Genomic DNA, 12,236 nt, shown 5'->3' on the forward strand with positions numbered 1-12,236 from the left:
GTCCTTGCTTGGTAAGTCTGAGATATTTGTCACCTAATCCAATCATTTTCCATGGGAATTACTCCATCCTGCAAAGTCCGTCCTTGGCAAATCTGAACTTCTCATGGCTGACAAGACCTTCACTCAAAATGCAGGTTGACATCTTCCCACCACCTGCATATTGTGGAATAGAAAGCTCTCAACATCAATGGCTGATATCATGAAGAAGCAAAAGCACAGGAATCATTGCAGACAGATTGGTAGCCTGTGTTGGAAAGCCTCTCTTGGAAAGCCTCTCTTCTGGTCTCGTGCCCCATTCCTGCAGCACTCCACCACTCGACAGCACACTTAGGATGCACGTGTTCTTCCAGTAACCGAGTCCTTGTTAACCTTCCAAATGGCACGCTACTCACCACCAATCCTTGTTCCCCTTTTCTGCAAATTGTAAAATCACCTCCATATCAGTACAATCACACTATTCCCATTAAGGCTTCAAGACTGTAGCTCACCACTATCTCACATAGTCTTCCATCCCTACTTGTGTTTTTTACTACCTCGGGTAATTTTCCCCACACCTGCATCTCTTACTTGAAGGTTAACATTCTGTCTCTGTCTGTCTGTCTGTCTCTGTCTCTGTCTCTCTCTCTCTCTCTCTTTCTGTCTCTCTCTCCCTCTCTCTCTCTGATTTGCATCCATATAATTTCCCCAAAACTCCACTATCAGTATGTTACAGTTTCTATCTTCCATGAGATTAGATTTTATATCAAAAAATGTAATCACCCTTACTCTCCTTTTTAACACATCTTTTGAATGCTGGTCCATTTTCAAAAAAAAGTAACTCAGTTGATTTTCTTTTGAAAATATTTAAATCCGATTAGGATATTAATGGAGAACATCAATGAAATTAATGGGATTTTAAACTGGAATCTCAGCATCATATTGGAACACCAAACAGGACAAATCCAATGAACAAACTCACTTTCTTGGAGTATTTATTGCAGACACACATGATGGTTCATTCAATTCCCAAATTCGTTCACATATTCGTACAGCAGTTCAGGATACAATCATACAGCACAAAACAAACAGCTAGGGGTAATGGTAATCAAAACATGTGCCAATCTCCTCAGACATTCTATGCAGCAAGAAAGCACCATCTCGAAACCAGTCAGCCACGGCTCTCAAGGAATCCTTGGAGAGGTTGCAGTGAAGATTTTAAGTCCCATGCCAAATTCACAATTAAATATCACGAAAATATTTCAACACCATTTTCATAATATACAAACTTTGACTGATCAAAACAGTTTCCTTTAACAACAGGGAATCAAATATATATCTTGACAAATAGCAATGACTGCCACAAAAACATAACCATCAGGAATAACACCGATACATGGATGACTCGGAGCATGCGAAGAGACAGTTACAGTTTACAGCTCACCAGAAACAGAAAAAAAACAAAAAGCATGCTGAGTACATGTCAATACAAACACAGTTTGAGATGGAGAGAAAGTGAGAAACCTCAAATCTTGGTCAAACCTGAGGCTTCTCGTGGATAGAATTCTGCCACTGTAGCTTGAGGAATGCGCTTCAGCATCTCCTTGGGGAATATACGAAGGAGTTGCCAACCGATATCCAGAGACTCAAAAATGGTTCTGTTTTCATAAGCACCTGATAATGAAAGGCAGCAAAGGCAACGTGGAAGAGAAAGGTGAGCTGCAACCACCTGCATGTGGGGCTTCTTATTTTTTTCAATACAAGAGTGAGGCTCATGAAAGAACAAGGTTGAACAGACAGTGGGGGTGGCGGTGCAACGATTGGGCACAACTTGCAAGGAAATGAGCCAACAAGAAAAGAAGAAAGAGCGAGAGAGAAAGAGAGAAGAGTGGAGGACACACTGAAACCAGCAAGTAAGAGGGTCGAGTTAGGAAGTGTTAATGAGGGTAATAAAGATCATGGGTCAGGATGGGAGATGACATGAGGCGGCAGTGCATTTACATCCAAGGGTCCAAGGGACTTCAAGCTTGCTTGATAGTGTGGCAACTTAGCGAAATATAGCATAACAATTGTGCATTTTGTGTGGAAAGCACCAAATTTGGCACACTAGTAGCCTATCATATTATGAACAGATTTGGATATTGGGCCATCTCAAATTTTTGATGGCAGTGGAAAATGGCTGCCACAGCCATCAGCGGCTGAATTGGAGATGGCCCAATATCCAAATCTGTTCATAATATGATAGGCTACTCGTGTGCCAAATTTGGTGCTTTCCTCACAAAATGCACAATTGTTATGCTAAGTTGCCCCACTATGAAGCCCTAGTGGGAAGAGTGGGAAGAAATGGCCTCTGGAAGGTGGTTCCATAGACGGAAGAAGCGAGGAGCAAAGCTGGTGTTCATGATGGTCGCCATAATATACAAGAACTAGAAGGGTACTCTTCGACGTCATAACATCACCAAATATGCCTCCGCCCACATTATTACATCATTATACACACTTTTTACCAATTTTGATTCAAATCCCTGAACCCAGATTCAAAACATTCAGGCTGCCAGAAAATGCATCTGATCAGGTTGAAATTTAAAAACATACATTCCCCATGACTATTCGATCATAATTGTGAAGTTTCATGTTGATTGATGAAGCGGTTCAAGATAAATAATTTTTTAAAGATTTTTGTTGAATCCAATATGGCTGAGGGACCATGTGACCTATTAATTGTTCATAAACACCCTGCTCTCCCCAAAGCTTGGGGAACATGTGGGTGAAGTTCCCCTTTTTCTGTCAAGCCATTCTGGAGAAGACTTTTAAAGGTTTATTCTTCAAAAAAATAATAGCTGCCAAACCACGTGACCCACGGTGTCATAGGTGTTGAACTTTTTGTTCCTCATGGATAGGTGATCATACCTGTAAAGTTTTGCCTCGATCTGGTCAGCTATTTCGGAGAACATTTTTGAAGGCATTTATTTTTAAAAACAAAATATGGCTGAAGTAATCAATTCCCCCCCCCCCCCCCACCACAATACAATCTAGCCCTATATGACCCTCAAAAATTTTCATACTGATCGGATAAAGCATTTGACAAATGCACTTATGATGTCATAATGAAGCCAACTATGACATCATCAAAAAACATCACTTATTTCCCATGAGGAGTACTTGACAGGTGCCAAATTTCATTATCGTTATTATTTATTTATTTTCGATGGAACGGTTTTGGAGATACAGAGGTCCAAAGTTTTTCCTTCCCCCCCCCACCCCAAAGCCATACCACATGACCTATGATGCCACCACAATCGTTATTAAAACATTCAACATGAGTCGTCACACCTGTGGTGAAAATTGTGTCAATCGGATAAGCGGTTGCAGAGAAAACAGAAAATTAACGCAGACGTACGTACGTACGGCCAACCCGAAAGCATAATGCCTCCAGGGACTTCATCAGCAGAGGTATCGTAAAATGATTGACGATTTACTTTCTTTTTAAAATTTGAGTTGAAAACTTTTTTGACGAAAGGGTAAACATCAGTACAACTGTCATTTTTGTCAAATTCAGCAAGAAACTTGTCAATAATTACAATGCATCTCATCAAAGTTCAAACATTAGAGGTGTTCGAACACCGAGTTGTTCTAAAATCAACCAAAACAAATGACGAATGCGCTCTCTCTCAAAATCAGTCCAGCACTGTAGTCGTCAAGCACAGAGGCTTTTTCTGGCCATATACTCCAAGTAAACTCACTTTATCTTCTAAAGGAAACTTTCGAATTAATATATAAAATGTGCATGCCACCACAAGTGTGCTCCTCTGTATAAAATAAAGGAAGCTAAATCACAGCATTCCATGGGCGGTGCTTCCGGCACCATTGCTGTTCTATGGCCCTCCCATCCTAAGGGACAATCTTGAGCCAAAATTAATATCAAGAGAGAAAAGGAAAATGAATGAGTATTAAAGGGAAACTAGAGTCACATTTTCCTCCCTTTGCTCTCATTCTTACCAATATCCCATATCCCTCAAATTCATCCCTTAACCTGCTGTTGGTGTGTTTCCCCACACCCTCTTCCCACTGTTCGTTTAATTCTGCTATGTCCTGGTCTGTTCTGTGCCTTAGCTCCTCCATGAGCTTCGACTGTATGCAATCTTTTTTTTTTCTTTTTTTAAAATCTCTGATGTAATTACATCACAGTGATGTTTCAGAATTCTAGTGATTGGGGGAGGGTAAAATACTTCACAACGAATTAACAACCGATATAGGTTCTGCCAAACTAACAGATTAGCTCTTCAAAAATGCCGATTTACTGCCTCAATAGAAAGCAGTACATATCATAATAAATTAATAATTGAGAAACAGCTACTTTAATTCATTTTGTTAAGATTAAATATTCGCCCAGTAATTGAAAAATCAAAAGAAAGTAGATCGTCTCAAAGAAAAAAAAGAGGATCCATTTTTTCGAGTATGGCAAATGTTTTGGATTAGCTTTAAGAACAAAATCTTGGAGGAAGCCATACACACATTGTTGAAAGCAACTGCAGAAGGGAGATCGATTCTCTTGCACAGAAAATGAAAGAAGCCATTGTCAAAAGAATAATTTCAGCCATTGTCTGCAAATCATCACAAGTAGCTTCCTTGCATAAAAAGTTTCAAGGTGTTGAAATATTGCACTCCCTCTTTCTCCTTATATTATAACCTGTACATCTACATTGCAATTTCTACCAAAATAAATAAAACAAGCAAATGAATGAATAAAAGGAAAGAAAAAAAAATAGTACAAGTACAGGGACAGCATCAAATTCCTCACCCTGGGAAATGAAATTCTTCTCAAACTTCTGAAGGAACTCGAGGTAAAGCATATCATCGGGAGTCAAGGCCTCCTCACCCACGACTGCTTTCATTGCTTGCACGTCCTTCCCAATAGCATAACAGGCGTACTGAAAACATTTTGAATAAAAACTCAAAAGATTCAAAAAGGCATTTTTTTTTCTTTTGATGTACCACACTGATTTTTATTTATTTATTTAGCTGCCGAAGCAGTTTCTTGGCAAGGGTTATATTGTTACGAATCTGGAAGCCTTTTGCACACAGACAGTAAGCAGCCCCCACAGTTCAGTTATTTCGATAAGTATGTGTTTATAGTCAGGGAAAGCCTGGTGTTGGCTTAGTGGTTAGGGTGGTGGCTTGGGATCCTAGGGTCCTGAGTTCAAGCCCCGTTGGCCGCTGAATTAAAAAATACACCAGGAGGTTGACTCAGCCTGTCATCCTTCCAAAGTCAGCAAAATGAGTACTATTCAGTCTACTAGTAAGGGGGACATTGCATCAGCGGCAAAGCCGCGTCCCAACCAATGATGCAACCAGCAGCCACAGGCTGCAGGGAAGAGGGGGGGAAGAGGGGGAGAGAGGGAGGGGAGAGGGAGGGGAGAGGGAGGGGAGAGGGAGGGGAGAGGGAGGGAAGAGGGGGAGAGGAGAGGGGAGGGGGAGAGGGGGAGAGGAGAGGGGAGGGGAGAGAGGGGGAGAGGAGGGAGAGGGGGAGAGGGGGAGAGAGGGGGAGAGAGGGGGAGAGAGGGGAGAGAGGGGGAGAGAGGGGGAGAGAGGGGGAGAGAGGGGAGAGGGGGGAGAGGGGGAGAGGGGGAGAGGGGGGAGAGGGGGAGAGGGGGAGAGGGGGAGAGGGGGAGGGGGGAGAGGGGGAGAGGGGGAGAGGGGGAGAGGGGGAGAGGGGGAGAGGGAGGGAGAGGGGGAGAGGGGGGAGGGGGGGGAGAGGGGAGAGGGGGAGGGGGGAGAGGGGAGAGGGGGGGGGGGGAGAGGGGAGAGGGGGAGGGGGAGAGGGGGAGAGGGGGAGGGGGGAGAGGGGGAGAGGGGGAGGGGGAGAGGGGGAGAGGGGGGAGAGGGGGAGAGGGGGAGAGGGGGAGAGGGGAGAGGGGAGAGGGGGAGGGGGAGAGGGGGGAGAGGGGGGAGAGGGGGGAGGGGGGGAGAGGGGGGAGAGGGGGGGAGAGGGGGGGAGAGGGGAGGAGAGGAGAGAGGAGAGAGTCCTGTCCTTCTGTCTAATGGGTTAATTTCATGCGGGCTGCGGGTTTCTTTTATAGTCAGGTTTTTTTACATCTCCGATCAATCCTTCGTTCTTCGCACCATCGCCCACGTGCAACATGTCACGCACAGGGGTGACGTTCCCTCCTCCCACCGGACCTCCTCCAATCAGGAGGCTCATCCCCTCAACTCCGACTCCACCCTTCGTCCAATCAGGAGGCTCATCGCCTCAGATCGGGACTCCACCCAGATCAGTGGAAGTTGCCCCGCCTACCGTGGGTCTGTCCAATGAGGGACGGCCAGCAAATCACATGACGCAACCATCCAATCAGGAGGCGAGTGGCCGGAGAAGGAGAGTAGAGTGGTTGTCAAGAAGAGAGTAGAGCAGTCATCGTGGCCATTGCTCTTGGTGTGCGTCGTTAGAGTCGTCGTCGTCAGCAGTCGTGGTCTGTGGTCTTTTGCGGGGCTCCTCGTGGTGGTGGTGGTGGTGGTGGTCGAGCAGCCAGGATCATGGGCTCGGTGGATTCCGGGTCGTGGGTTCGAGTCCCACCGTGGTGGGTTGGAGTCCGGTGTGACCGCACGAGGTGGACAGGTACCCGGCCAGACCTTGATTCCCCAGCTGACCTATCCTCCTCGGCTGGAAGGTTCAATAAAGACCCGACAGGGTCCATTTCTTTTGGGTGTGTGTGTGTCCATGGGCCCCGTCCTTAAGTAGAAATTGCTAAATGTTTGTTTGTATATAAATTACATTTCTCATATTCGATTTCAACTCTGTTCTTTGTGCTCCCCTGCCCCATTATAAATAAACCCCAATTGTTCAATGTACTAGCTCGTTGTGCTTTTTATTATTGACCCAGCACGGTTCGTGCTTGAGAACCAGTAAGCCGATTGGGCTGTAAGTTGTCATTTGGACTGACGGACTTTGGTAATTCCGCTCGGTTACACCGGACCGAGGTCGTTAGAACTACCCGGTTCGACAGAGTCCGTTGAGGGTGTGACTTCCCCGGTAATTTGACGACGTGGGTACTTAGGTATATTGAAATTTGGCTATTAATCCTACCCCACGCCATCAGAGAATTGGCGATCACAGTCCTTAAGTGACCGGTGACCTTCGGAGTTGTCTGAAGGTTACAACCTGCAATTCCGGGTGTTCGGTGGGAGACGGCTCTACTGCTCCACCTGGCGGCCGTTCCTCGCCATCGACCCCCGGCCCACAACAATATTGGGTGGTTTGTCATCGCATTCCCAGTGTTGTTTGTACATGTTAATATCTATTCAAATGGTAAGCATCAAGCACGGAAGCAGCACGTACAATTTAAAAAGTCTTTAGGATGATTAGGCCGGGGTTTGAACCAGAGACTTCCCAGACTCAAAAAGGACACTTTTACTATTACGCCTTAGTCTGGTCAAAAAGGTATTGGGTGCATCTTAATCACAAAAAGTCTGAGTCTACCAAGTTATTTTGATTTTAAAAAATGGCTGTCAGGATGATCGAGAGGTATACACACTCATCTCAAAGCTGTCAAGCCCTGGTTTCAATCTCGGCACAGCTATAAACTGCCATCCCAGTGATTCATCAATGTGTGTGCCGGTCCCTTGGATGGGTATTAAACTGGAAGTCCCATCTGCCAGCACTGGTTGGTGGACGCTAAAGATCCCATGGTGTCCTTCACAAAGAGGAGGCCAGCTGCCGCCAACACCCTGGTCAAATTCATCCAAACTACTGCTATGAAGGCAATGACAAACCACCTATTATAACCCTTGTCAAGAAACTGCTTCAGCAGTACGGACGCCCTGTAACAGAGTCTGGTACATGTACATCAGAATATATATATATATATATATATATATATATATATATATATATATATATATATATATATATATATATATATATATATATATATATATATATATATATATATATATATATATATATATATATATATATATATATATATATATATATATATATATATGTTAATGCCCATCCCGTGTGTGGACAATTTCACCATCCAGAGCCATTGTTACCTCTGCCACCAAAAGTGAAGCAGGTTATGTTTTCACACTTCTCTGTGTTTGTTTCTTAGTTACTTGTAAAATCAAAGATTTTTCAAGTATATTGGTCAGTCAATTTTGTTATTCTATCTGTCTGTCTGTTTGTTTATCGCCTACAGGTCACAATTTTAAACCGATCTTTACCACATGGTGGAGTTTATCATAAGGAAAAAGTGTATTGTTTTTGAGGTCAAAAGGTCAAAAGGTCAACATAGGCCCAAGGTCGTATTTCAAAAATCCTCAAGTTTCATCCGATCGACTTAAAATTTTAAGAGGATTTATATTTCAGGTCATTGAATTCAACTAGCCAATTATTTTTGAGGTCACCATTCACCAAAAGGTCAACATAGGCCCAAAGTCAACAACTAAGGTGGTATTTCTAAAATCCTCAATTTTCATCCAATTGACTTGAAATTTGAAGAGGATTTATATTTCTGGTCACTGAATTCAACCACCAATTATTTTGAAGGTCCACATAGGCCATAAGGTCAACATAGGCCGAAATTCTAAAATTGTTAATTTTCATCTGATTCACTTGAAATTTGAAGAAGAGTTGCATATTTGGACATTGAATTCAACCACCAATTATTTTTAAGGTCAAATTTGTTTTATGGATTTTGCACTTATCTTGCTATGCATGACATCTTCTTGTTTGACTGTGTACAGGATATCTCAAAAAGTTGTGGACGGATCCGGATGAAATCTTGTGGACAGGTTTAGTGTGTGACAACAAGGACAATCAGATGGGATTTTGGTGAAGAACCGGATCCGGATTCGGATCTGATAATATTTTAAGTGATTTTTCACCATTGAGATCAGATCGGGCTGAACTGATATATAGCACGATATCTCAAAAAGTTGTCGACGGATTTGGCCGAAACTAGGTGGACAGGTTGGTTGTGTGACCACGACAAATTGATTTGATTTATGCGAGTCTGTGTGCGAGTGACGTCATCCGCGGGGATCGCGCGGCATGAAGGCCGGGTGAGTAACGCACGTTGGCTCGCATGGGGAATACCTCGAAAGCGAGTGGTTAATGCAATTAATGGGGCAACGTTATGGCTTCATGTATCGGCAAAACGAAGGGGACGAGCGTGCTGTAAACCGCTGCCTTGGCGACGCAAGACTGGTCGAGCCTTGCCACGAGTACACGATCCCCGGCCAGGATGTAGCGAACATCCTAGTCGTGGGCAAAGGAGCATGAATTAGGGGAGGAGTTTAGCGTTAGATAGACCGGCCTCATGGGGTATGACCAGTCCTCCATGGGGCCTGGTAAAACGAGTTAGGGGAATTTTATTTTATTATTTAGAAATGGATTGGAGACATGGAGCGTGTAATGGGGACGTAGCTTAGTGAGATAATTAAATGGAACGTGCATTAAAATAAGGGATGACGGGGAGCACGAGCTGGTTAGGGGAACGTCGTTAGCGTCAGTGTTGGAGTAAATTAAAAATAAAACGAAAAAAAGAGAAACTTGATGAGTGAATGTGGGTCAGTAGGCCCGAGTGTGAGTGGAGTGAATGTGGAATGCATGGTGTGAATGAATGATTGGGGGAGGAATGAACCCCACCCAAGGGAACCCGGGGTTACTGTAATGTTAGTTATTTGGTTAGTCAAATTAACCAAAATGGATGTCGGTTTGTTGTTGGTGTTGGACGAAGGCACGAAACCTTTTGTGGGTGCAGGAGTCTATTGACCGGCTGGGAGCGTGGCTGTGGAAATATGCATACTGAGTAGAGGGCACCCCGGGCACCGAAGTAGTTGGCAGGAGTAGGCCATGGGTCCAAGGGACCGAGTTAGTGTAATGGGCATGGGTAGCCCACGGAAACGGGACCCGGAACACCAAAATGCCACACGGGCATCGATGGGAAAAATGCCGTAGTTCGAGTTCGGCAGATGGGTATCCCTACCAATGGAGCCACGCCGCCCAGCCATGAAATTGTGCAAAAGCACAAGAGAAAATTTGTGGGCCAGGCCCAAATTAATAACGAACACCAACACAGGCAACGGGAATCGTGGTTGCTTGAACGGATACTTTAAAGAGACAGACATGTTGAAAAGCCCCGGGGATAGATTAATGTTAATAAAATGGTAGGATAGATAGGAAACGTGTACCCCTTCGCACCATCCATCCCTTCGCTGTTCGTGGGCCGCTGCACTCACCTTGGAAAATTGCTGAAATCTGTGGGAGCTATTCTGAGGCTGCATTGGGCCTCGAGACAGATTCAATTGTCTCTTCCTCAATACCCTCAAGAAGGATCTTAGGGATTGGAAGTAGACAGTTTTGACAGCTAAGCTGAACAAGGACAATAAAGGGGTTAGGCACACACGTAATTGTTCATAAAAATAAAATAAAAAAATTAAAAAGTCTAAATTTCGTTGTCTTTTTTTTTTTTGTTACAAGCTAATGGGGGTGGGTATGGACAAGGACAGGCATAGGCGATAGGTTGGGGGGAGACTGTAGGGTAGGTCCGAGCCCGTCTTCGGACCGGCCAATGCCACCACACTCCCTCCACAACCTCACGAGACCACGCCGAGGCCGGCCAGCTTCATGTGCCGACCTGTTGCATCGCACCTTGCCTGGTCTGCATTTGCCATGCCATGCTTTTCTTGCCTTTGCCTTGACTCCGTTTGCCATACCTGCCATGCCTTTGTTTGCATTACCATGTCATCCAACCTCACTATGTGCTCCAGGACCATCTCTGAAAGTGTTTGCAAGGACTGCCCTGCAGGCAGCCACGTTACCAGGGACTGCACTGAGAAGCCCAGATATCTCCTTGTTGTGTAAAGGCCAGTTCAAATGGACCGGGGACTGCACTGAGCAGCCCGGATGTCTCCTTGTTACATAAAGGCCAGTTCAAATGGCCTGTGAAACGGCATATGGCCTGCCGTGTTAGGATGAGTTGCCTCCAGCAGCCAAAATGAAAAAATATATATATTCAGTGACAAACAAGGGACCATTGAAGGCCCTGAAGATGCCCGATCGTCGATTGCCTGCTGTGCAATCATCCACGAATGTTGACTTTATTGTGTTCTTTCCTCAAGCCACAGGTCCTGGGCCATGGGTAGTGTAAATATTAGAAATGTACATAATTCTAACCCACCTGTTGTTTGTTTAGTGCCGGAAATATTGGTAAGTTGTCCAAATGAGTCTGTTAGATTAGTTACGCAATGCACTAGGTTATTTATTTTTGGGACATGTATTCAAATGTCGCACTCAGGGATCCGTAGTTAAAACGTACGAGGGGAAACCTACACCTGCATGCCACACGGATGTTAACGACTCGTGTCGAGTTGAGCAAAAGGGGGGGGGGGTGGGGGTATTGTTACGGTTCTAGGAACCATATGCATACAACATACAGGTGTCCCAAGTCAGTTATTCCATTAAGTATATGTGTAGACAGATCCCTTCCTTGTGTTTAGTGGGAAAATTAAAGGGGTGCATTGCGATGTTTTTTTTTTAGTTAGATTAATAAATCTTTATATCCCCACTCCATTTCATTGCAAAGGCAAATCCACCACAACCCACGGTACCCTCTGCCTGCTTGCCCCTCCTCTCGCTTGCTACTCGCGCGTGGGCTGAACAACCGCGTGTTCGCCTAACCAGCGATTCGCTGTCCGAGGCAAAATCCTCTTACAGTAGTTCCTTTTTGGCGAGTCCGCACGTGTGGAGGGGGCAGGCTTCCCGGTATGGCCGAAATCCCACCAAGAAAGGGCAGACACATGGAAGCCCCATCCAATCAAGGCGGACAGTGACGTCAGCATCACCAAGGCCCCTCCCCGCTGAGGGAGATGGATAAATTACGACACCATCCTCAGGGTGGAGTGCTTGGAGTGCTTGGAGGCTTGGTGTGCTTGGAGTTTGGAGAGTTTGTGAAGTGCTGAGATGGTTCGTTCTGTGCTGGAGTGTTGAGTTCTTTGGGGGTCTGGAAAAGAAGCGAAACTGCAACAGACGCTCGGAAGCCCGAATCCTGTCCCAGACCAGGATCGTATAAAGAAAGATCTGTGGAGGATCCAAGGAGTTATTTGAGGGTCGTTCGTTGAGAGTGAGAGAGTGAGAGACCCAAAGACTCAGCCTCATCGTGTGAGATACCCAATAATCCTGGCTGCCTTGAATTCCATGAACTCCACAAGTGCGGCAGTGGGCTGAGCTGCGTGACCATTGTCAGGTTCCACACCAC

The 12,236-nt window shown here is 45.1% G+C and overlaps 1 protein-coding gene across 1 annotated transcript in view; it reads right to left on the reverse strand.

Moving 5' to 3' along the window:
• Positions 1 to 954: 954 nt before the first annotated feature.
• The window catches only part of ATP6V1B2 (ATPase H+ transporting V1 subunit B2), a 120,984-nt gene continuing 109,702 nt past the window's right edge, over positions 955 to 12,236 (reverse strand). The window contains exons 14-15 of the mRNA XM_085848026.1: positions 4,778 to 4,907; positions 955 to 1,650 (exon numbers count right to left, since the gene is read on the reverse strand). Of these exons, the coding sequence (XP_085704152.1) occupies positions 1,502 to 1,650; positions 4,778 to 4,907 (279 nt within the window). The 3' untranslated portion in view covers positions 955 to 1,501. The remainder of the gene's footprint in view (positions 1,651 to 4,777; positions 4,908 to 12,236) is intronic.

Source organism: Eptatretus burgeri, chromosome 12 (genome assembly GCF_056783735.1).
Source record: "Eptatretus burgeri isolate ZD-2024b chromosome 12, Ebu_testis_v1, whole genome shotgun sequence".
Taxonomy (NCBI): Eukaryota; Metazoa; Chordata; class Myxini; order Myxiniformes; family Myxinidae; genus Eptatretus; species Eptatretus burgeri.